This window comes from Puma concolor, chromosome C1, assembly GCF_028749965.1.
Source record: "Puma concolor isolate L17-30 chromosome C1, mPumCon1.1.hap2, whole genome shotgun sequence".
NCBI classification, from domain to species: Eukaryota; Metazoa; Chordata; class Mammalia; order Carnivora; family Felidae; genus Puma; species Puma concolor.
Window position 1 is genome coordinate 98537478 of NC_141674.1, and position 24194 is coordinate 98561671.

Here is a 24194-nt window from a genome sequence, read left to right on the forward strand (position 1 = left end):
CTGTCACATCTACTCAACTTTGCTGTTGTAGTGGGAAAGCAACCAAACACAAGATGTAAACTACGGCCATAGCTGTTTTAAGAAAACTTTACTTACAGAAACAAACCACCCTATTTGCTGAGCTCTGCCCTAGACTAAAATATTGGCTGGAGAGGAATGCAGGCTAGGAATAAGAACTGTGCCGAAGGTTCAGTTGCTTATCATATCAGTTCATCTGAACGGGAAGCCACTGAATCAACAAAGGTGAAGAGGAGAAAAAAACATGAGGTGGAAGTGGAAGCTTCAGAACTGGAAATGCTTTTAACAATTCTTTTATAGATTATAAGGTGTAAGGGAAGGTTTTCCTTTCAAACATACAGGAGCCACAAACTTTTGAGGATACACTTCCAACAAAGTCATACACAAGCATTCTCTAGAGACAGCTGGTCTGATTCAGTTTTATTAAAGCAGTCATTTATTAAACATTTACAGATTCATATTTAATCATTCTAGAATCTTCTCAAAGAAATTACCCTCATTTTAAAGATGAAGAAACTAAGCTAGGAGAGATTTAAGTAATTTGTCCAAAGTTATACAGGTAGAAGTGGAAGAGGTGGTGTTCGGATCTAGGCCTTGCCCTACTTCAAAGTGTTCCTGAATGAAAGAGCTGTTCTCACTATCAAGTGGGAAAATGTAACCTGTCTAGTCTCAAAACCCTCTAAGGTCTATTAGAGTTCAGAAAAGTTTCCTTTCCCACAAAATCACTGCTTGACTATATCCTAGAGCCAGAGTTGAAGAGTAAGTGGATTGGGGGTTGGGAACACAAAAAGAAGTCAAAGTGAAATGTTACAGAGGAAGTACTGCAAAGGTGAGTAAGTTGCCCAGTCCCCACGGCCCTTTTAGGAGTATGGTGTAATCATGTCATTCATTTAAAATACTGATTTGCAAAAGACCAGATTTGTACCGAATGATTTTTAAAAAATAGTGTGTTTAACCACCAGGGTCAGCTATAAGATGAGAAAGCAGAACAAAGGAAGTTTATTTTAAAATTAATTTGAGGGGCGCCTGGGTGGCGCAGTCGGTTAAGCATCCGACTTCAGCCAGGTCACGATCTCGCGGTCCGTGAGTTCGAGCCCCGCGTCAGGCTCTGGGCTGATGGCTCAGAGCCTGGAGCCTGTTTCCGATTCTGTGTCTCCCTCTCTCTCTGCCCCTCCCCTGTTCATGCTCTGTCTCTCTCTGTCCCAAAAATAAATAAAAACATTGAAAAAAAAAATTAAAAAAAAAAAGTAAAATTAATTTGAATTAGATCTGAATCAACTAAAGGAGTGATTTATTGAAATGAAAGACTGATTTGCTATAAAATCTATTCCTATCTGGAGGTGTGTGTGTTGGGGAGAACTGGATGTACTCCGATTCTATGTAAAGCGGAAACTCCTAAGGGCCTCATACAAGGAGCATGTATGTTATCAAGGTTCATTTCTTTCTCTCAAATAACCTGTTCTCAAATGACTTTATGCCCTCTGACTCCTAGATAACACAAAATTTATTCTCTTAAGTCAAGCTATCATCTTTGGTTGGAAATTCAAACCCTCTTCTCATCAACCCCATCATTATGGTAATTTAGCTCTACTAATCATCAGTGGTCCTTACGATCATTCCTATTGCAAACTTATTTTATGAACAAAGTTGTCTTTTGGTACTAATTGTTGGGATGACACCAGAAATCAGGGAGTTACTGAAGATGGGGAGAAAAAAGCAGTAAATGAAAAACATAGAGAGCCATGGCCCAGAAACAAGTTGTTAGGATCCACATGGAACCCTAGCTATTAAGAAATAAATATAGGACATTTACAGAAAGCAAAATATTTATAGAAGTGAATTGGCTACTAGGAAAATTTGTTAATACTGATGTAAATAATTACAGAATACAAGAAAACTGTAAAGTTGTACTAAATGCAGCCAACTGTAAATATCTGATTATCATCCAACATTAGATGAGTACTTTTAGTGTGAGATTTTGTTCTATTTCAGTATAACTCAGTTGCTCACATAACAGTCATTTGTTCACAACATAAACCCAGGATGATGATCATAAAAACCAAGGGTTGGGGGGGGGAGGATAGGAAGAGGCACTTTTCCTTAATTTCAGTTTCTAAGGAGTCTGAAAGCGACTGCGACCAACACCACCACATTTTAAAATGTTCCAAGTGCTCATGTAAAGGTAAAACAAATTTTAAACAATCTGATAGGGCTGCTCTTACCTTCCTCCACAATCTCAATCATTCCTTGGTACTCAGTCTGTGTTGGATCAACACTCCTCAAGGGGCGAATGACTTTACCAGAGTAGATGGTGGGATCAGCTTCCTCAGTAATGCCATTCACTACAAAGCAAAAGCATGTATACTTCTTATTCAACAATTGTAACTCCATTCCACGGGAAAAAAGCAAAAATCATCAGAACAAATGTTAACAGAGGGTTGCTGGCTGGTCTGCTACTCTTGAACTATTGCTAAATTATCATGAAAATAATGTTAATTTGGGGGTGCCAGGGTGGCTCAGAAGGTTCAGCATTGGGCTTCAGCTCAGGTCATGAGCTCATCAAGGTTCATGGGACCGAGCCCTACATCGGGCTCTGTGCTGACACTCAGAGCCTGGAGCCTGCTTCAGATTCTTTGTCTCCCTGTCTCTCTCTGGCCCTCCCCTGCTCGCACTCTCTCTCTCTCTCTCTCTCTCTCTCTAATCTCTAAAATGCAACCCCAACACTTATACACTTCCCTTTATTTTAAGCTCAATATGTTAGTAATATATATTACTATCTTTCTTTCTAAGCACAAAATTTTACTCATCTTGCTTGCCTATAAATACAAACTAAAAAATAAACTCAACAAAGGCAGGTTTCTTGCCTTTGATTTCTTCACTGCTGTATCCCCAGTACTTAAAGCACAGCATGTGCTTAGATATTTATTGAAATGAAATGAACGTTCTTGGCTGTCATTTCTCTAGGTCTCACCATGAGGAAGTATTATTTGAGGAGTTGAGATCAAAGTCAAAAGTTGCGGGTTTTTTTTTTTTTTTAAGTTAGAGATCCTAAACAGCAACCATTTTAAGTTCCCATTATTTTTCTCATTCTTCTCCAAAACAGCGTCCTCGAAGAATGCCTCTTTCCCCATTCCCATGGATATTTACATCTTAGGGTTATTTTTTAAGAAAGAGGTACTGAATTGAAAATAAAGTGAATGATCTAAACTATCTATGTAGTGGTTCTCAAACTTTAGCGTACGTCAGAATCACCTAAAGGATTTGTTAAAACAGAATGCCCATCCTAAGTTTAGTAGCTCTGGGGTGGGGTCAAAGAACTTGTATTTCTTCTAAGTGGCCAGGTGATGCTACTGTATCTGGGTATCACACCTGGGGGACCACTAATCTTGGGTTTTTGCTTCCTCTCCCATGCTGTCTCTCATCTCCCACCAAAAGCCTAGACTAAATAAGTAGAAACCACAATTCATTACCTGAGTGTGTTTTGTTCACTTTTTCTGCACTGACTTTGTTGCCTTTGCCTTTGGACAAGCTATACTCGACCATGTCCCCCAGTTCCAAGCTATCGACATCACCAGAGAACTCACTGGGAAGAAAGGAAACATTTGAATAAGCAATCACCACAAACATCAACGGTAGCAAATAAATTTACTTCTTCTGTAACAACATTCATGGTGTGCTTACTTATGCTGGATACTGTTTGAAGCACATTATAGGCAGTGACTCATTTAATCCTCAGAAACACCCAATGAAAAGGCACCATTATCTCCAGCTTCAAGACAATGAAACTAAAATACTAGGAGGTTAATTAGGTGGCAGAGCCAGGATTCAAACCTGAACCATCTAAGAGCCCATGCCCTTAACTGACACATATTAAATGTACAACTCTCTGGTAGCAACATAGAAGACAGTATTCTTTTACTGAAGCAGAAAGTTCTTGCCCAATGTTCAAAGCAGGTACAGGCCTTTATCTTCCGGCCACATGTTCCCTATACACATGATTAACTTTTGTTTATATAGTGCCATAATTTTACCAATATGAAATTTGGAATTACAAAATATATAACCACCCGATACTAAATGTTTTCGAACAAAACCAAACAATGGATAGTAAGCTCTAAGTTCCTAAAAGGCATTCCTCACCTGTAATGGAAAAAGATTTCCTTATCATGATTAGCTGTTTCAATAAATCCAAAATTATCCTTCAGAGTTGCCACATAACCCAAGAGCCTCTTGGAGTTGGAATTACGACCTAAAAGTCGAACACAAGTTGCAATCTGCTGTCCAGGCCTCTGTTTGTCACTAATACTAAATTCAACCTGTGAAAAATAAGGACACTCATATTTAATATCATGTCTTTCCCACACCAAGCTCCTTACCTTAGGACCTACAACTTCCCACTCCAAATATCCTTTGTGTTAAATACTCTGATGGAAGAGATTTTCACCAAAACTAATACTTTTAGGTCTCATTCACACTTTTCATAAGGGGATCAAGTTTTGTTCTCCAGTGTGTATTCCTTATAGATTGTCAATTTCTCTAAAGCAGGGCTATCAGAAAACCAGACATAGTGAGGAGAAAAATGCACAGCCATATAAAATCTTGGGTATGATTTTACTTTGATAATGTTTCAGCAACTGGTTTAGCTTATAATATTATAAGTTAATTGACTTAGGCAGATCTTCTCTAGTGCTTACGGACTCCTCAGAAAGCTTTTAACAAAGGGTGTCTTAGACCCTATTCTGAATAAGCTGCTTGTAAATGGGAAGACGTTCTTATATTAAACTTGTAAACACACAATTTTTTTTAGCAAAACTTGGTAAGATTAAAAAAAAACCCCAAAGACATTTTGCAGGACTTATGATGAAGATGACAACCTTTAACTCTCCTCTCAAATAAGCAGAATTATCTTGCCTTATCTCCTATTTGAGGAGAAGTAGATCCTTCCACATCCTTGGCTTGAAAAGCAATAGTCAATTTCACCCCACAATCATCATAGGCAATAACACCATCCTCAGCCTCCTACAAAACAGGATACAATGAAAAGAATCAAGAACAAAAAGGCAATAAGCAGTTACAGTTTTTAGACCCTGGAGCTAAAGAATTGGCACAGCTGTACAAATGTCCTATTCTGGGGTTCCCTAACAGTAACCAATTTTTCATATGAATAAAAGATAGTCTTACCTTAAACCCAGGACTGATTCAACATACTGTAATTGGGTCTTTTAGTTCCGAGAATCTAATTTTTATTATTGAGGAGGGAAAGCTTACTGAAAATTTATAACACACCCATTCTATACTTCTCATAGCCAGCCAAAAATTAAACTGAGCATGTATTTTTTAAAATTTTTTAAAGGTTATTTATTTTTGACAGAGACACAGTGCGAGCATGAACTGGGGAGGGGGAGAGAGAGAGAGAGAGAGAGACACAGAATCCGAAGCAGGCTCCAGGCTCCAAGCTGTCAGCACAGAGCCTGACGTGCAGCTCGAACTCACAAACCGTGCTATCATGACCTGGGCCGAAGTCAGACGCTTAACCGACTGAGCCACCCAGAAGCCCCTAGCATGTATTTTTAATAAACAGAAATTCTATAGGGCAAGAAGCTTTTTGTATCACCTATTTTGAATCTCCCATAGTACCTTACAGTGTTTTGTATGAGAGCGTATTTACCAATGCACGAAAATTTAATTCGGTAGAGGATCTAGCACAGTTCAGAGCATTTGATATTCAACGCTTACAGAATTTAAAACATTGTTGATTACCAGAAAGATTCACTCGTCAAAAGTCTAAGAAATTTCTGGTATACCATACAGAATCATACTGTAAATGACACTGTTCAACTACCTCACAAATTACACCACTTTTATGGTTTCAACTATACAAAACCAATTAATTTCTAGTCTTCTACCATTCATATTCCTTACTGTAATACACTGTTATAAATAAGCGTGATGACAGAAGGACTTACTAGGGTCTAGTGTTGATCTAAGAAGAACAGAACAATAAAAGGGCAGGAAAAGTCTCATTCAAAGGCTGTCTTGATCAACTCAGTTTTGTCAAAGCCATTTGGGAAGCAGGGCATTCTAAGAGCTTTTTAAAAACCATTAAAAACAAGCCCCACTGATTTTCTTTTATTTTTATTATTGTTAAATGCAGCATTTGTGAAATTCCTACTATGGGCCTGGCCTTGTGAGGGCTTTTTCACCGTAACAGGAGACTATGATTTTTTCAGTTTAAAAACTGAAGCTCAGAAGTGATTTCCTAAGCTACAAAATAAATAGTAAGCAAGATGTTGTTCCAGTTCTCTCAGGATCCTAAGTAGCCATTTTAAAAATTACATTACCTTCCAATATCTCCCACACGTACCTGCTGCTCTTGTCTAGATCCATGATATCTGCTCCCAGTTCAAGGTCTACCTAAACTCATTTCGTATCAGGCCTCTTCATCTTTTGTCTTTCTCCACCCCCATCTAGGGTTCATACTATGCCATTTCTTCCTGAAGTGCGTATCTGATGTCACTTTCCACAAATCTTCTCTGAGTACAGAACAAAGTCTAAATTCGCTAGAGTAGCAATTGAACCTTCTCCATCTAGCTGTATCCTGATTTTTCATCTTATTTCCCCTATTCTACCCACCAAAGAAAAACCCTATCTTCCTGTTTAACTACTCAGTGCTTTCTAAAGAAATCCTGAATTTTTCTCATTTGTACCTCTATTCTGTGAGGAATGTTCTTTCTTCATGTATACCCACCTATTAAGTGTCAGTGCCTTAGTGATACCATCCCAGATCCTGCCACATTAGAATTTATTTTCGCCACAGTGCTCTCACTGATCTTTTATGGCAATATTTTATATTTTGTATGAATTACCTGCTTCTGTACAACCCTCAATTTATTATTTACTTGAGAGCAAAAGCCATGTTAGACATCATTCTATCTTTATTCTGTGGACTATTCAAAATGGAGTTCAAATGTGTAAATGGAGTCCACACAAATTTGGAAGTTTTAAACTGCTTGGGAAGATCAGTACTATCATTTTAGATGAGCAGTTCTCATTGGGGATTAGGGGATGTCTTGCAGGATATGGCAACAGTTTCGGATGTCACACAGAGGGAGAAGAGAGATACTGACCTCCAGTGGGTAAAGGTCAGGGATGCTGCTTAACATCCCACAATCCATAGAACAGCCCCCCACCCCCCAAGTCATAATGTGGAGATTAAAAACCTTCTTTTAGATCAGTTCACTTTTAATGTTACAGAGAATTCCAAAAGAGACAATACTTCATTCCATTACTGTGTGGACAGTGGTTTCCTTGAAAGAGAGGAATAAAGAGCTACACAAATCATTTTGATCATGTAAAACTTACCTTTTCTTTGCCTTTATTTGGGCTAGTGGTTTTAGGATTAGAGAAAGTGGCTTCTTTTTCTACAGTGCCCAGAAAACGATGATCTGAATGGGAATGGAACGAAACCGTGCCCTTGGGAAGCTTTTTAATCCTAATAGCATGATTTCTTTGGGCAGAGAGCATATCCTACAAATGATAAACAAAAGTAACTTTAAACTGAAAAAGGAAGCATCAAGAAACCATCCCATTCTTTCTCAAAAAGTACTCACAGGAACCACAGTAAACTCTACTTCATCCGCAATATGGAGCTGATTCCCATCCAGAATTTCACTGAAGTGGAAGAACATACGAGCGTCACGATCCACACACTTGATGAAACCAAATCCATCTCTCATGGCAGCAATTACACCCTGAAATCCAGATAATATTTTCACTGGCTGCGAAGCTTGCCAAGAAAACAATACTCAATTTTGGAGGCATCAAGTTAAACTCATTAGGAATTCTCTGAATTAATGACTCAAAATCTGTACCCACTTTTTAATTTTTCTATTTAAATACAAACTCATTGCTTTCAGTAAATTAACTTCTAAGCCACTGTCTGAGATGCTACCCCCCGGTCAGCATGCATAGAAAAAACTATCACATTTGAGTGTTAACACATGCACACAATATACTCCTTTTCATTCTCAAATTTGTGAACTTGGTATTATTACCCTGTATTGCAAGATGAGGAAATCGAGGCTGAAGTTAAGCAGTTTGTTCAAAGCACACAGCTAATAAGTGGTAGAAAACAAAGATTCTAAATCTATGGATCCTAAGGCCCAAGCTTTATGACAACATCTAGAAATTTTAAAAATCTACACAAATACTTCAAATACTTCCAAAGTCGACTAAAGGGAACTTTTTTTTTAGTCTCAATCTCAAAAATTTTTATGTGAGTTTAGGTGCAGGAAAGGCTTAAGATTAAGGTCTGAAGAATAAACAAAATATACGAAATCCTTTCCTCATTTTTCCCCCTTACTAAATTATCAGCTTTGTAAGGGCAATTACATCCAGAGTTAGCTGGCACATGGCAGGTACTCAGAAGTTTACTGAAACAATTATTATCAACCTACCAATGACTTACATGTTGCATATTTATTTGTATTATTACTGACGACTATTCTATAACCAGTTTTGAATATAGCATAAATAATATCCTGACATTTAATCTTTGGCTAAATCTTGATGGCAGCCAAGCTACTCGACAATGTAGTCTATACTGTCAAGCAAAATAGACCCTACCTGAGAAGCTTTTTGTTTAAAACACACACACACACACACACACACACACACACACACACACACACACACCCCATTCATTTGGTTCTCAAAATTTATAAAGTTAAAAGCACATTGCAAGTATCAAACAAGATCAGTTCTCCAAAGATAAAGGTTCTAAGTCCCAAGAAACTTAAATTTTCATTGAATGTACCCAGTTCCATTGACCGCACGGAGATATACCACTCATGTTACGATCCCAACAGAACTATAAATTACATCTGAGGCAGTTAATTTATGAAAACAGAGCTTATAAAACATGTTTGGGAAACATTTCTGGTGCAGGTCACTCCTGGACATATACCCACTGAAAAGAATTTGCAAATTCCTGCCGTAAAAGCCAAAAATCCAAAACCTACTTAACCTTATCAAGTGTTTACTAAACATGGAACAGTTTGGGAAGATCTGTTTTCTACAACGATAGACTTGAATTTTCTCAGTCTTCATATTTAAGGTCCACAAAGTAACAGACTCTCAAAAGATCTTAGAATTCCTCCTGTACACATTTCCATTCTGAAACTTTTTCACATCTGTTTCAAGATAACTGGCAGAGTCAGTTACCAAACCCAGACTGACTGAAATATCTGGTTCTTAGTCACTTCACAAGGAAGCTTCCCCATGTCATCATTAACTTAAATGCTTTTCAGTATAGCATTACAAATTTGAATATAATATTAGGCCCCCATACTGAATACAAATATCTAATAATATCCAACACTCACCATCTCTCTGGCTTCATTAGTGAACTGAAACGTATTTGATAGAACTTCTATGTTGGTTGCTCGTTCTAATTTGTCACGTCGGTCTGTTGAAATATTAAACCTAACATGGTCGCCTTCCAGCAGGGTCACCTTGGATTTTGTATCTTTGTCTCCAAAGGGAAGCTCTTTAGGAATCACAAAATCAACTTTGATGCGTCCTGGCAATGGGTCATTCTGATGAGAAGGAAAAACTATTTTAGCTGGAGATTTCTCATCCTTCCTAGTTCTAAGTCAAACAAGAAGAACACACAGCAAACCCATGTTATTTATAATAAACAGTTCCCTACAGGGAAAAAAAATGTTGACAACATAAGCCCAATTTGCAAACTTTGTGTTCTGTGGTCACATGATAAAATCACAACACTGCAGTTAAGATCCTGCACTCTGACAGAGATATTTTATTTAAGGAAAAGAATTTGTCTTTTAGGTTTCACATTTCTTTAGCAATGACGCCAGCAGTCTCCTCTCCTCACCTTACCTCCCACATAAAAGAAACAAACTGGTGGAGGAGGAGGGGGAGGAGGTGGGAGAGAACCCCAATAAATGCATACCTAAAATGGTTTTTCCCAATTTAACCAGCATTTCTTTTTTCCCTTTCTCCTGATCACCCAGTACAAAACAAAACAAAACCTATTCATGGACATATCAATCACTGGTCCCTCGTTTAGCTTAATTATATATATCAAGAAATATTTGGGGTGCCTGGGTGGCTCAGTCAGTTAAGCGTGTGACTTCAGCTCAGGTCATGATCTCACAGCTCATGGGTTCGAGCCCTGTGTTGGGCTCTGTGCTGACATCTCAGAGCCTGGAGCCTGCTTTGGATTCTGTGTCCTTCTCTCACTCTGCCCCCCCCCCCCCCCCCGCTCATGCTCTTTCTCTCTCAAGAATAAATAAGTGTTAAAAAATAAATAAAAAGAGAAATATTTAATTGTTCCACCACCATAAAATTATATTAATTGAATAAAATTTCTGTATATCAAACTGTTCTACTGATGAGACAATAGAAAACTCTTCTGAAAAAGACTATTTACCTGGTTTTTACTGGGTACTTTTGGGATTACTTTGGTTACAGTTCCTTCAAAATGTTCAATGCTGATATCTTCAAAAATGACTGTTCCTTGAGGCAATAGTCTGACATCTGTTGCAACTTCTTTACCCTAAATCAGAAGGGAGGAGGAGATCATATAATTTTAAGTGTTTCCTAAAAATGTAATTCACTACTGACCTTAAAAGAAGGCGGAAGATCAAGTTAGTCAACTATCTTACATTTCTGTCCTTGATTGTGAATTCCACGTCATCTCCAGGCTGTAAGGTTTCTAAGTCACCCTTAAATTCACTATAGTGAAAGAATATCTCTTTTACGATATCACCTCTTTCAATAAAGCCAAACGCCTCCTAAAGACAAACAAGCAAAACCCAAAAAAATAATAGGAACATTAGGTACTATTCAGTGTACATATTTATGATTACAATTTACAGTCAATAAGCCTTGTTGTAAAATTATACTGCCCTGGAAACAATATATTTGGCTAGGTCTAATATTAACAGTATCAATTACATGGCCCATTGTAAAGAAAATATGAATTAGTAACCAAGAAATTTTAAAAGATTACTTTTGACATTACCAGTGAAATATTTTTAAAAGGAAGACAAAGAAAAGAAAGAACCAAAGGCTTGGGTTTGAAGTATGGACTGAAAGTAGTCAAAGAACAAAAACCTCAAATTTTTCACATTTGATGACACTTACCTTCATGGCACAAACTACTCCCTGACAGCGGGCTTGCTTCTTTTTCAACAGCATAATGTTACGAGCACTTACAGCACCAGTACTAGAAAGGAATAATTGGGTGGGGGTGGGGGGATCAAAAAGGGGTAAAAAAAAAAAAAAAATGCATTGGCTTGGTTAGATATGAGGAATCTAGAGAAACAATTAGTTTTCTGAGAGCTCAATTTTATGTCAACACAAAGAGCAAATATAAAGTTTTTGACACATGATCCTTTTCACATGGCTTCATATGCAAAGGATTTTTTGCTCAAATTCTCTAGCCTTCTAAATTGGGCACACACATATATATCATTTTTCTCTTAGAATCTTAAAAGAGTATCACAGATACCCTATGCTTTTCTATTACAACAAAAGAAAGTCATAAACTGAATGCAACCAAATAGGGTAATCTAAAGTCTTAGGAAGGTCATTTATTGGGTAAACATTTGAGTATCTTGTGCCGCAAACTAAAGGTACCGGGGATATAGAGATGGATACGGACTGGTGGTCCCTGTTTGCAACGAGTGCTGAATTTACTAGCTATCCCATCAATGATTTCTGATTAAACAGCCATAAAAGAAGGTTGAATAAATGTGATTAAAGGAGAAATTTCCTATGCTTTAAAAACAAAAACAAACAAACAAGACATTCACCTTCACTGAAACCCATTAGACCCTACATGTTGTTATCCTGTCCTCATCTTTGAGCAGGAAAATGTAAATCTGATTTCATTTTAAAGATGGTGCAGGCTATTGGTGTAGTTGTTTTAACAAAAGGTAAAGACTAAGTAAATTCTTCACGGACAAACTGTCACCCAATTGGGGTTTTTATTTCAAAAATTTAACAGACTAATGAAGACAGTGGAAAATATACTATTTGTCTTTGCAACTTACTACAGTGAAAGACTTTAGAGCCAGACTGGGGTTCAAAGACCTGCTATTTACAGGCTGTATGACTTTAGGCAAGTCACTTTATGAGAACATACTCTGTGTTACAGATGAAGACACTGATCAGGTGAAGCTGTTCTCAGAAGTAACAATTATATACATTTAGTACAAGTGCTCGGCATACAGGAACTTAATAAATTATCCCCTAGATTCCTATCTAAGATCAAATGGAGGGCTTTAGACTGAAACTATTAACATACCCACCAACTCAATCTGATTCCTTTTAGTCTGACAAGAGGTAAGATTCAGGGCTAATAATTCTGCACATGCTCTTGGGACTTTGCTTTCTCTACACTATTGTAAAGTGCATTCCTAGCATTTTTTCCAACTTCCCACTTTTAACTTCCTTCTGTGCTTGTACAAAAATAATTTTCCCTAGGCTTTCTTTCTTTTTTAAAGCCTATTTTTCAGAGGGGGGGGAAGGAGGGGGGGGGGGAGGAGGCAGGGAGGGAGGGGCAGAGAGAGGGAGAAAGAACCCCAAGCAGGCTCTGGCGTTGTCAGTGCAAAGACTGATGTGGGACTCGAACCCACAATCATGAGATCATGACCTAAGCCAAAATCAAGAGTCAGACGCTTAACTGATGGAGCCACCCAGGTGCCCCTTATCCTTAAGCTTTCTTAACTACACTTTCCTTAACTGCTCATGCTGATGAATTCAACAGCTGTATATCCTGTCCATTAAGCTTGTTTCAGACTTCTACATGCAACTACATATTTATGATCTTCACCTACATAAAATGCCAAAACAAGGGGAGCCTGGTTTGGCTCAGTTGGTTGAGGGCCCAACTTCAGCTCAGGTCATGAACTCACGATTCATGAGTTTGAGCCCCACATCAGGCTCGTTGCTCTCTGCGCAGTCTGCTTCGGATCCTCTGTCCGCTCCTCCCCATTGCCCCTCCCCTCCCCTGCTCACTTCTTGCTCTCTCAAAAACGAATAAACATTTATTTAAAAAAATGCCAAAATAAGTATAATTCTTCTCCCACATTTAGTACTTTCTGCTGTATCTTCTGGTTAATGACATCATCTGTCCAGTAGCCAGAAAAGTGGCATTTGGAACTCTCCTTAATTCCAATATACACCTCTATCTAATCAATGGCTTAACTTCTCCACCTAACCATCCTTGGCCTACGCATAGACACTCATCTTGCATATTAACTCTCAAGTCACTGCTTCTAGTCTAGCGTATACCTACCCTTCAAAAGTCTACCATCTCCACCACTTCAATGATCTAAACCAATCATACCTCCATCTCTGCTCCTACCCTGCCGCCACCCCCCCCCCCCCCCGCCCAATTTAAAATCCCTCCAGAGTCCTAGGACTATGGGATAAAGCTCAAACTTCATCTTCCTATGATCCAATCAATTCAATCAAACTCAAAACTTTTGGCCATTTCCTCAAAATTACACTTCTACTCAGAATGCTATTTCCTCCCCCTCATCTCCCTGGTGACTTTACACCATTTCCCTCAAAACTTCTCTTTAGCACTGCGCAACTTTCACGGACTTCTAGAACAGCTCCTTGAAAGCTCGGACCATAACTTTATATTCCTATTTTTGACAGCTGCACAGTGCCCATCATAGCATAGACCCTCAAATGCTTAGCTGATGAAAAGTTTAAAAGACCATGAAGGGGAACCTGGGTGGCTCAGTCGGTTGAGCGTCTGACTTTGGCTCGGGTCATGATCTCACGGTTTGTGGGTTTGGGCCCCCCCATCAAGCTCTGTGCTGATAGCTCAGAGCCTGGAGCCTGCTTCAGATTCTGTGTCTCCCTCTCTCTGCCCCTCCCCTGCTTGTGTTTTCTCTCTCTCAAAAATAAATAAACATTAAAAAAAAAAAGATCATGAAAATTATCATTAAAATTATCCAAATTTACAAGTTAGGTTTTCAACGTACTTCAATTTTCTTCTCCTTGGGGGGAGGAGGAAGACACACAAACAAAAGAAACAAAACAAAAACTCCCAACTTAAGTGGAAAAAAAGAACTTACTGTTTATTGTTATCAATTACAAAGTTTATTTTATCTCCGGTTTCCAGCTGAACGTTCCCTTCGACATCTTCAGGGGTGTAAGTCAGATAAAACACTTCCTGTGAATTAATAAGTTGTTATTACTATACTGGCAGGATGCATATTCTCTGTATACTGTGATTTACTTTGTTAAATAACTCTTAAACTGGCATTTTAAACCAAATGTCTTAACAATGCTTTATGACAAGTACATTGTTTTATTCATATAAACACACACTTCCCCTCCATGATGCTGATGACTTCTGCGAGTCCACAGCTGAGCAGCAATCCAACTTCAAAAAGCTTACACACGTGGAAGCATTTGCCCAGAGACTGTAGTTACATTTCAAAAAAACAATTTTTATGTAAGGCATTCCAAACAAAAAAGATGGAGTTAGTGCTTAAAAAGAACCAGAAAAAAGATCCCCTCCCACAACCCCCAAAAATTTGAGTAAAAGGAACATTTTACCTTAATGTTCTAACTAAGGTCACACTTGGGCAAGCTAAGACACTTGGAAGTCCTAAGGATTTTTTTCCTTTTAAAGTTTTTGATTATGCTGCACTCGAAGTCTCTTAGAAACCAAATTTAAAACTGAATTTATCAACTGCAGCTTACGTTTTCTATTTTGAATTTTAAAGTACGCTTATAGATCACATGGTGGATCAGGCAAAGGTTTAAGAAAAATACACAAGTTTACCCCATTACGTTCGTAGCATACACTCCCTGTTGGACTCTGACCCGGGGCAGCTGGAGATTTACTCTCTAAGTTGTGAGGAACAGCGCACACAACCTACCAGTCAAAAAAAAAAAAATTTCCATTGCTAATCATTTCAGGAGCAGCACTGTGCAATATTAACTGAATTTTAATATCCTCTATACTATACATAGGGATGCATTTTAATATGATCCACAAGAGGATGTCATGCTGCCAAGTTTCAAACTTACAGTACATAAGCTGACTGTAAGTGTAGTCTTAGGGTTATATGTAAAAACCCAAATTGAGTCTTGACCATATTTTATTTCAGGTCAAGAAATGCCAGTGCTTCTGTTAGAATTTTAAGATAGTAATCTTTATATACTATAGCTCTCTTGCGTGCAAACTGAGGAGATGGGGAGAATCTTCCTTTTCTAATGTGAAAGATATGCAAATGCAGGGCCCTAAGAAAACACAAAGCATCAAAGCCACTAACTTGTCCATTCATTCGTTCTTCAGGGAGGATTTCTGGTTTTATCTTCACCAGTTTAACAGCAATGGGTTTCCCAGTCCGCCGGTCAGATGATACTTCGAATTCAACATCATCTAAAATAAAGTATAAGTATTGTATGTGTTGGACTAATTTTGGCAAAATGGTACTTCACTTTCAAGCCAAACTTAATGTAGCATTTGAGATGTTTTAGACCAGTGACTTCTCAAAGTGCAGTTCCTGGACCAGCAGCAGCAGCAGCACATTACCTGGTAGCTTAGCAGAAATGCAAAGTCCTGGGCCCCGCCCCACTTCAGACCTATTGAAAGACAAACTCTAGGCACCAGGTACAGCAATTTGTTTTGACAAGCCTTCCAGGTTATTCTGATACATACTAATGCTTCAGAACCACTGTTTTATTCTAAGATAGAAACGTCTTAGTTTTCACATTTAACAAATACTGAAAATGAGGCGATATAAAGATCATGACCTTTGGCAACTTTTCTTCTTTCTTAAGCTTCTCTGTATCTCAGTTTCCTCATCTGCAAAGTAAGGATTAACCAAAATAATGTTCTTGCAGGGTTTAGAGTATTTGGTATGCCAAATATGCATGTAAACTACTGCTCTTTTTTCCCAAATATACTTAAAAAAAAAAAAACAAAAAAAAAACCACACCGAGGGGGTGCCTGGGTGGTTGAATCTAAGTGTCTGACTTCGGTTCAGGTCATGATCTCCTGGTTTCGGAGTTCAAGCCCTGCATCAGGCTCTCTGCTGTAGGTGCAGAGCCTGCTTTGGATCCTCTGTCCCCTTCCACTTTGCCCCTCCTCTGCTCATGCTCCCTCACTCTCTCTCAAAAATAAATAAAAACATTAAAAAAATTGTAATAAAATCTTTAAACACACACACCTTGACACCTTGTAACTTCAGTCTTCCAATAAGCCATACATTTTCACATGTGAAAGTAATTTCTATGGTGTCAGCCAAGATGAATAGTTCAAGTGGTGACACTGTAGGAGTTATTTTTCTCAGGTACTACCAAAATTAGTACTTAATAAAATAGTCAAAACTAACACTATAAAAGTCTAATATTTTCATTGGTTTAAAATCTAATATACAGCTAAAATCATTATTATGGGGGAGAACAATTAGATCTTCCAAGTATCTATTGAAAAAATATTCAAAGATATCTTTAAGTCAATTAGTCCTTTATCCCTCAAAAAGACACCACCACAAGAGAAATCAGGATTCTGTTAGTTTACAGAGATACATTTCAGTAACTGGGACAATGAAAAGGCCAAAAGTAGTAGAACACTGTCACGAGCAAGATGATATGCAAGAGAAATCTGTGATTAGTTTTTTAAAAAGAATAGTCAATGACAGATTACCTCCTACTTTTAAGTCCTGCAGGTTGCCATTATACTGTGAACAGTGGAAGAAAAGTCTAGCTTGACGTTCTGAACACTGAATAAATCCATAAGAGGTTAGCAGTTTTTCAATAACCCCAGTTTCACGCAGTGCTGCTGAAGTACCATTGGGGTACCCATTGTGTCCATTGTTATGGAGAAGGTTTGGATCAAAGCTCATCTGTTTTAAGAAGAAAAAGAACTTAATATATTCAGATCTGTACATTAAAGCATTTTATGATTAACAAATCACTAAATTTTTAATATAAACAAGCAAATAAAGATAAAATCGGTAAAGCAAAGTTTATGGGATTTTACTATTGAAATGTTAGTTTAGCTAATAAAATATTTCAGAAGAAATAATTCCATTTATTTTAAGGAACTGCCCCAATTTATGGTAGAATTTTCACTTACCAGACAAATAGGATTTCTGGAGTTTAGTGTTAAGGTAAAGCAACTACGTTAAGTATAAGCTGCCTTTATGTTAACTTCAAATTACTACTAAAACAATAATTTCAGAACAAAGGTAACTGATATTCAAGGGATGGCAACCCAGACTACCAAAACACTTCTTTAAGAAATTTGCTAACACCTACTTTGAAACTTAAATAGAAATCAACACTATATGGTAAGCCATGCATCCAAAGGCAATTACTTAAATTAGTAGAGATGAAAACAAAACAAACTTTGTATGCAATACTTATTTCAAACTACAAAATATTAGAGTAATGCAACAGATTCTTCAGTGAAAGATAACCCTTAGAAAACAGGATTTTTCTAAGACAGAAGTCCATGACAACAAAAACTCTTCAAATCTAAAAATGTTTTAATCATTTCACAGTATATTTAAAGAAATCTTTTCACCCGTTTCAGATGCTGATGAAATCTCTAAATACTGTCATTTGCTTCTACGATCAGGTAAAACAAAGGAAAACATTCTTTAGTGAAAAGAGCTATTTAAATATAATGCAATGGAACATGTTAGATCATCAAATACAGTCTATCACATTGGAGATTTCATTTTGCCTTATTTGAGTAAAACCATAAAAACAAATTATTAATGTAAGTGATGGATAAAAAGAGGAAAAATCCCTAGGAGAGATTAGGTCTGTAACTGATTTACTATGACAGCAACATATCCACATCTTTACTAGTTTTAGACTCTTCCATTGAAAATTTGACTTATTAAGAAGCATTTTCATTTAAATGTGATGTTGGGCACTATTAATAAAAATATTTTTCTTTAGGAAAATAAAAAGACTAAGACTGTAGAACAATAAACCCAAGTATGAGTAGTTAAACAGTACATGGGATGGCCAAACCATGCAAATCAAAGCCATTAAATCTGTAGGTAATTAAGTTCTAGTTCTTTCATACTAGACATTCTTCTGTTTGACATGCATGAACTCATTTAATTTTTTACAAAGCCCAAGAGAAAGTAATATTATCCTCATTTTACTAATGAGGTAACAGACACAGAAAGGTTAAATGACTTGCCAAAGTTAAATGGTAGAGGATTTAAACCAAGAAGGCCTACCTCTACAATCTGGGTTCTGAACTAGGGCTAAAATACAAAATACTGATTGCAGTGGAGGCAGGAGTTAAAGTTTGAGATTCTCCACTTCTAACAAGCTCCCAAGGTGGTACCAATGCTTTAGATTCTTGGACACACTATGAGTAGCAAGGCCTAAACTACTTATCTTTCATGATTCAGGGTGAAGGAAATGCCTAGAGAAGTTAGAAAGTGAGTTTGCAGGTTACTTCAACCAAAGTGAGTGGCCCTCCTAAGTCATGCTCTTAACACAAAGCAAAATGAGCTGGGATGACTGTTTCCCTGACTTACAGATCTCTGATACGTGGGGGTCCTCTTTTGTTTTTTAGTCCCAGATGAGGTAGAAGATGAAGATAAAGGTAAAGAAAGTGAAGGAGGGGCTGCAGGAGGGGGATGAGGATCTGATGATACAGTAAAAACGTTCTCCATCTCAAACAGCTGTGGTAACATAGCACAATGTTTATAACTATGATCAATAACAATTTAACACACACTTGATAGTCAACTTCTATACCTTTACAGATTTACCCTTAGGTTACTTCAGCAAAACAGAATTCATTGAATCAGGTTTCTATTGACAAAAGAAATTATAGTGTTAACATTAAGAGGTCAAGCTAAAATGTATCTTTTAAAGCCCTTTCACAATCCCTAATCCACAACATTTACAATTTTTTAAATGCCATAATGAGTCACTGGTGGTTGCTACAATGACACAATTCAGCCCAACTTCTTCTCAACGTCTCACAACTTCACGCGGAATCCAGTATTTTCAGTTATTTGACTCTTCAGAGTATGCACAACAATAATCCAATAGGATGTGGAAGAAAATATTACAACTATATTATTTATCTTGCCCATAGATAAACTTAGCTTTATTATAAATATCATATATTTTCAGGAAAGGACTGAGTGGTATGTTAGATAATATCACACTGCGCATACATTACTTAGGTGTTCTGAGGGAGGGTGAAAAACTCCACAAGAGGCTGACAGTGAAGCCCTCATTCATTTACTTTCAGTATATTACAATTTATATTTGCCCAATTAAGTGGACAAACGTAGCTATCTAGTTTAAACAGCCCTCACAAAAAGACAAACAGGGGGCACCTGGGTGGCTCAGTCAGTTGAGCGTCTGACTTCGGCTCAGGTCATGATCTCACTGTCCATGAGTTCAAGCCCTGTGTCGGGCTCTGTGCTGACGGCTCAGAGCCTGGAGCCTGCTTCGGATTCTGTGTTTCCCTCTCTCTCTGACCCTCCCCCGTTCATGCTCTGTCTCTGTCTCAAAAATAAACGTTAAAAAAATTTTTTTTACAAAAAGACAAACGGTTGAAAAAGATTGCTACACAAGACTCTTAGATAGAAAAAAAAATGTTAATATAAGGCAAGCACCAGCAAAGAAAATGGGCCCTGACACTTCTAATCCTAGTATTAGTTCTTTAACCTCTACATGACGTAAAATGATCATCTAATTTAAGATCTGATAAGTCTGCCAAACGTTAATATCAAGACTATGATACAGACTTATACTAGTAGCAATAAAACACACTGCACATAAACTGTCCCTCTGATATTAATTCGTGATGGTATACATTTTTAAAACACTTATAAACTAAGCATTTAGACATAACATTTTTAGCGAGGGGGAAGTTTCTGTACTGTTAATAGGTAAACTATTTTTATGGTATTGTTTATTTCATCTTTTGTTTTTAAGTAGGCTCCATGCCCAATGTGGGGCTTTAACTCACGATCCTAAGATTAATAAGAGTCACATGCTCTATCGACTGAGCCAGCCAGACATCCCAAAATGTAAGTTAGATGTTTTTTCTTCTTTTGAAGTTTTTATTCATTTAAGTAATCTCTACACCCAACACGGGGCTCAAACTCACAACCCCGAGATCAAGAGTTGCCAGCTCTTCTGACTGAGCCAACCAGGCACCTTTTCCATCTTTATCTTCCTTATTTGTAGGACTATGTTTTATAACACAAATGCGATGTGTCTAGTATAATTACACGATTTAGAAGTATCTACACATATACACACTGACTATACATGCTTTAACTAACAATATGATCAAACTAATTTGAAGACCATATTCTAGATCCAAGACATGTCTTGGATCATGACTTTCAAGCTGTGCTATTTGGACTAGAGTTATTACCATACAGGTAAGAACACAATACTGTGATTTGTAACACACAGGCCATGAAGTCCCAAAAACCACATTCTCAAGTCTCCAGTCCTATCACATATTCCTGCAGGTACAAGGTCAGACTTGTTTTTCTAAGGGAAAATGAAACAGAAATACAAGGAATCAGAGCTATCCTTTCCCTCTAAGATTATTATTCCCCAACAAAGGTTCTGGAACTTGGACTGTATTGCTCTTTAGTCTCATCTCACCTCAAAATGAGTATCAAAGCAGAATTGAAAAAGGGTCTTTCCTTTCTCCTCCCATCTTTCCTGACTGAAGTTTCTTTCTCTAGCCTTTATCCATTTGGGGGGCCTCATCTTTCCTTTAGGAAAAACATGGCACTGGAGCAACTTTAGATAAAGCAATATGTTAACACCCTTCTCTTCAAAGAATTCTTTACAATTCAGACTGAACTACATTTCTATGGCACTGTAAGATTTTCTTAACCAGCACCACTAAAACTTTAAAGAAGTGCCATTAAACAAAAAGAAAGTTCATTAAACACACACACACAAAACGCCAATTACATAAAAGTGTTAAGTCCAATGGAAAAAACAGATAGCTCAACAACAGATGCTTCTTTGTAAAAAATTAAGATAAAGACACATCAAAAAAAAGGGGGGAGGGGGAATGGAAGGAAAGGACCAGAGTGTAAATGTTATTTGGCTTTTTTTAAATGGGGGCGGGGGAACAATTTAGTTGTTCACCTTACAGCATACAAAAATATAATCAAGATAGACCTAAATACCCTAACAGATATTAAATACAAACATGCATATTAATAAAATTTTTGGAAGGAAGACTTTCTAGATTTGAAAACAGAAAAAACTGCAAAGAGTCAATGATTACATACAAAAAGGACAACCTTCTATACCCAAACCTAAGGAAAACAAATGCAAACACAAAGGTATCAGCATTATTATTAAGGAAATGTAAGCAAATCAGTGGAATTAAACTATAAGTCACCCCTTTTCCACATTTTGCTTTCTGCAATTTGTTACCCACCTCCCTACCCCCCAACCACAGTCTGGAAGCATGTGATACTCCTCCTGACATATTGTCAGAAGGTCAATAGCAGCCTCACACTATACCACATGCAAATGTCATTCATCACTTCAGCTCATCATGTAGGCATTTTTTCTCACATCACTACAACAAGGGCAAGTACAGTACAATAAGATGTTCTGAGAGATACATTCAACATAACTTTAACTATAGTATACTGATATAATTGGGTTAATTACTATTAATATCTTATTGCACCTAATTTACAAATTAAATTTCATCACAGATATGTAGGAATAGAAAAAAACCAGTTTATACAGGGTTCAGTACTGAGGTTCCACACATCCACTGGGAGTCTTGAAACATATCCCTTTGTTGATAAGGGGAGGCCTACTGTACTAGATTATAAACTCCATGAGGGCAAGGACTTTTTGTTCAAAGTTAAATTCCTACAGTCTAGACAAACAGTTGTTGGCACATATTAGGCACTCATTTGTCAAATACTGCAAGCATTTAGACAAATAAATTAGTCTTAAAGACCACTCATTTAACATAAAATACAAGAAAAACTTCAGTTTTGACCATCAAAATTTTGATAAAGCAAATTATTCATTTATCAAATGACCAAAGATTAAAGATTTAAAAATAGTGAGAAAGTAGGCTAAGAACAATATGCTCAAATACTTTTATGTTGGTAAACTGGTGCAACCTTTCTGAAATGCAGCAACATGAATCAAAATGTGGAGTTGTTTTCCTTAATAATTCCAATGCAGGAAACCTGCAATCTGAAATGTGTGAATGACACTTGATGCACCAATGTGTTCACTGATATGTTTTAATAACAAACATCTGGAAACAATCTAGTCTAACACTGGGTCAAGTCACAACAATTTGTATAAATGCCATGCAGTCTTTAGAAAGGATGGACAAATATGCTTATGCTATAATATGAAATGACAAATAAGAGAGATTATCTATACAATATGATTTCAAATGTATTTTTAAAAAGACCAGAGAAGTCTAATCTAATGCTCACGGATTTCTCAAGAGAACACTTGGAAGGTGTCTTAAAATGGTAAATGGGGACAGAATACAGTACTGATACTATGGCCCCGTATTATTATTATTTTTTAAAATAGGCTCCATGCCCAATATAGGGCTTGAACTCACCAACCTGAGGCTAAGAGCTGCACGCTTTACTGACTGAACCGGCCAGGACCCCTCCATGGCCCACATTCTTTTTATCTTTTAAGTAGGCTCCATGCCCAGCACTGAGCCCAAAGTGGGACCTGAATTCAAGATCCTGAGATCAAGACCTGAGCTGAGATCAAGAGTTGGATGCTCAACCAACTGAGCTACCCAGGCACCCCCATGGCCCACATTTTTAACCGCTGCCTTATACATGAAAGAATTTTAGTGCCTACATCAATACTGTTCTAGGCTGCGTTCATATAGAGAATCCAACAGATAAAAATTCCCAACTTCCCTACATATTTATTTTTAAAATTGGAAAGTCATTAACGTTAACCCACCCCTTTACCAAAGAAGAATTGGAGGGGTGCCTGGAAGGCTCAGTCAGTTAAGCAACAGACTCTTGATTCTGGCTCAGATCCCTTGGTCGTGAGATTGAGCCCCACATCCGGCTCCCTGCTGAGCGTGGAACCTGCTTGGGATTCTGTCTGCCCCTCTTTTTCATGAATGTACTCTTTGTCTTTCAAAATAAACACTAAAAAAAAAAAAAAAAAGTTCATGTTGGGGTGCCTAGTCTTTTACTCTTCTGAAGACTAAAGAAAATGGTACAGTTTCAATTTGCATTACCTTATCTAATCCAGCACAACTGATAACAATCTAAAATTATTTTTTAAAAATCAAATGAGGAGGTTAAGAAGAAACAAACAGAAGAAGCAAATGGTACAATAACTTTAAAACTGAGTAACTGTCTGTTTACAGAACACAGATAATTTAAATAAATTGGTATGATTGGTAATTTTCACAGTTAAGGAATAATTTTGGTCCACAGTATGATCATTACCACATCAGGCTCATCAACTTTTAAATAAATTACAGATTAAAGGCCCAAGTGCTTCTTGAAATGGTGAGGAAGCTTTTGTAGGATGACAACCTAGGAATGACCTAATGTTCTCATTCCTCATTCTGTTTGATTACTGCAGCATTTTAAAAAAGGGTTATCAACCAAATTCTCCTTAAAATGATCTTCCTCGGTGTTCCTTCCTGGCTACCTTTATTTCTTTGAACATTCTCTTCTTTGGTACTTCTTCATTTATTACTTATAAAGCGAGGACTCCTTTCTGATTTCCAAGCTTCTATTTCTACACAGTTTAGAAAGCTGACTAAAAAGGACAATTGCCTTTTATAATCCTCCCTCCCCAAATAACCACTGTTTAATATTCCATGCTAGCATATTTCCTCAACTTCAGATTACTATCTAATGAATGCACTAGAGTTCCACAATATATTATGCTTTCAACAAGTCCCCATGTAAAGTTCCCCAGTCCTATGAACAAAAAGGTTTCAAGCTTCTATAACTGGGTAGACTAGGTCAATTCCCTCCAGGCTCATTTTCACATTCAGTTGGTTATCAAGTCCTATCACTTCTACCACTGAAAACACCTACTGTCTCTTTCTCTGCCTATACCCTAGCTTTTATCTTCCTTATATTCTATCCATTGCTCTTAACAGGTTT

General features: G+C 37.3%; 1 protein-coding gene across 4 annotated transcripts in view; it reads right to left on the reverse strand.

Annotated features, from left to right (window-relative positions):
* CSDE1 (cold shock domain containing E1) overlaps positions 1-24194 on the reverse strand; it is a 38702-nt gene that overhangs the window by 4442 nt on the left and 10066 nt on the right. For 2 of the 4 annotated variants that reach the window (XM_025912329.2, XM_086717904.1), the window contains exons 3-17: positions 18588-18734; positions 16727-16925; positions 15348-15457; positions 14855-14947; positions 14139-14236; positions 11188-11269; positions 10707-10835; positions 10472-10597; positions 9402-9614; positions 7629-7769; positions 7381-7545; positions 4930-5037; positions 4159-4334; positions 3489-3601; positions 2241-2360 (exon numbers count right to left, since the gene is read on the reverse strand). In XM_025912329.2, the coding sequence (XP_025768114.1) occupies positions 2241-2360; positions 3489-3601; positions 4159-4334; positions 4930-5037; positions 7381-7545; positions 7629-7769; positions 9402-9614; positions 10472-10597; positions 10707-10835; positions 11188-11269; positions 14139-14236; positions 14855-14947; positions 15348-15457; positions 16727-16925; positions 18588-18725 (2011 nt within the window). In that variant the 5' untranslated portion in view covers positions 18726-18734. The remainder of the gene's footprint in view (positions 1-2240; positions 2361-3488; positions 3602-4158; positions 4335-4929; positions 5038-7380; positions 7546-7628; positions 7770-9401; positions 9615-10471; positions 10598-10706; positions 10836-11187; positions 11270-14138; positions 14237-14854; positions 14948-15347; positions 15458-16726; positions 16926-18587; positions 18735-24194) is intronic. The other 2 variants (XM_086717905.1, XM_025912330.2) reach the window with 2 other exon arrangements.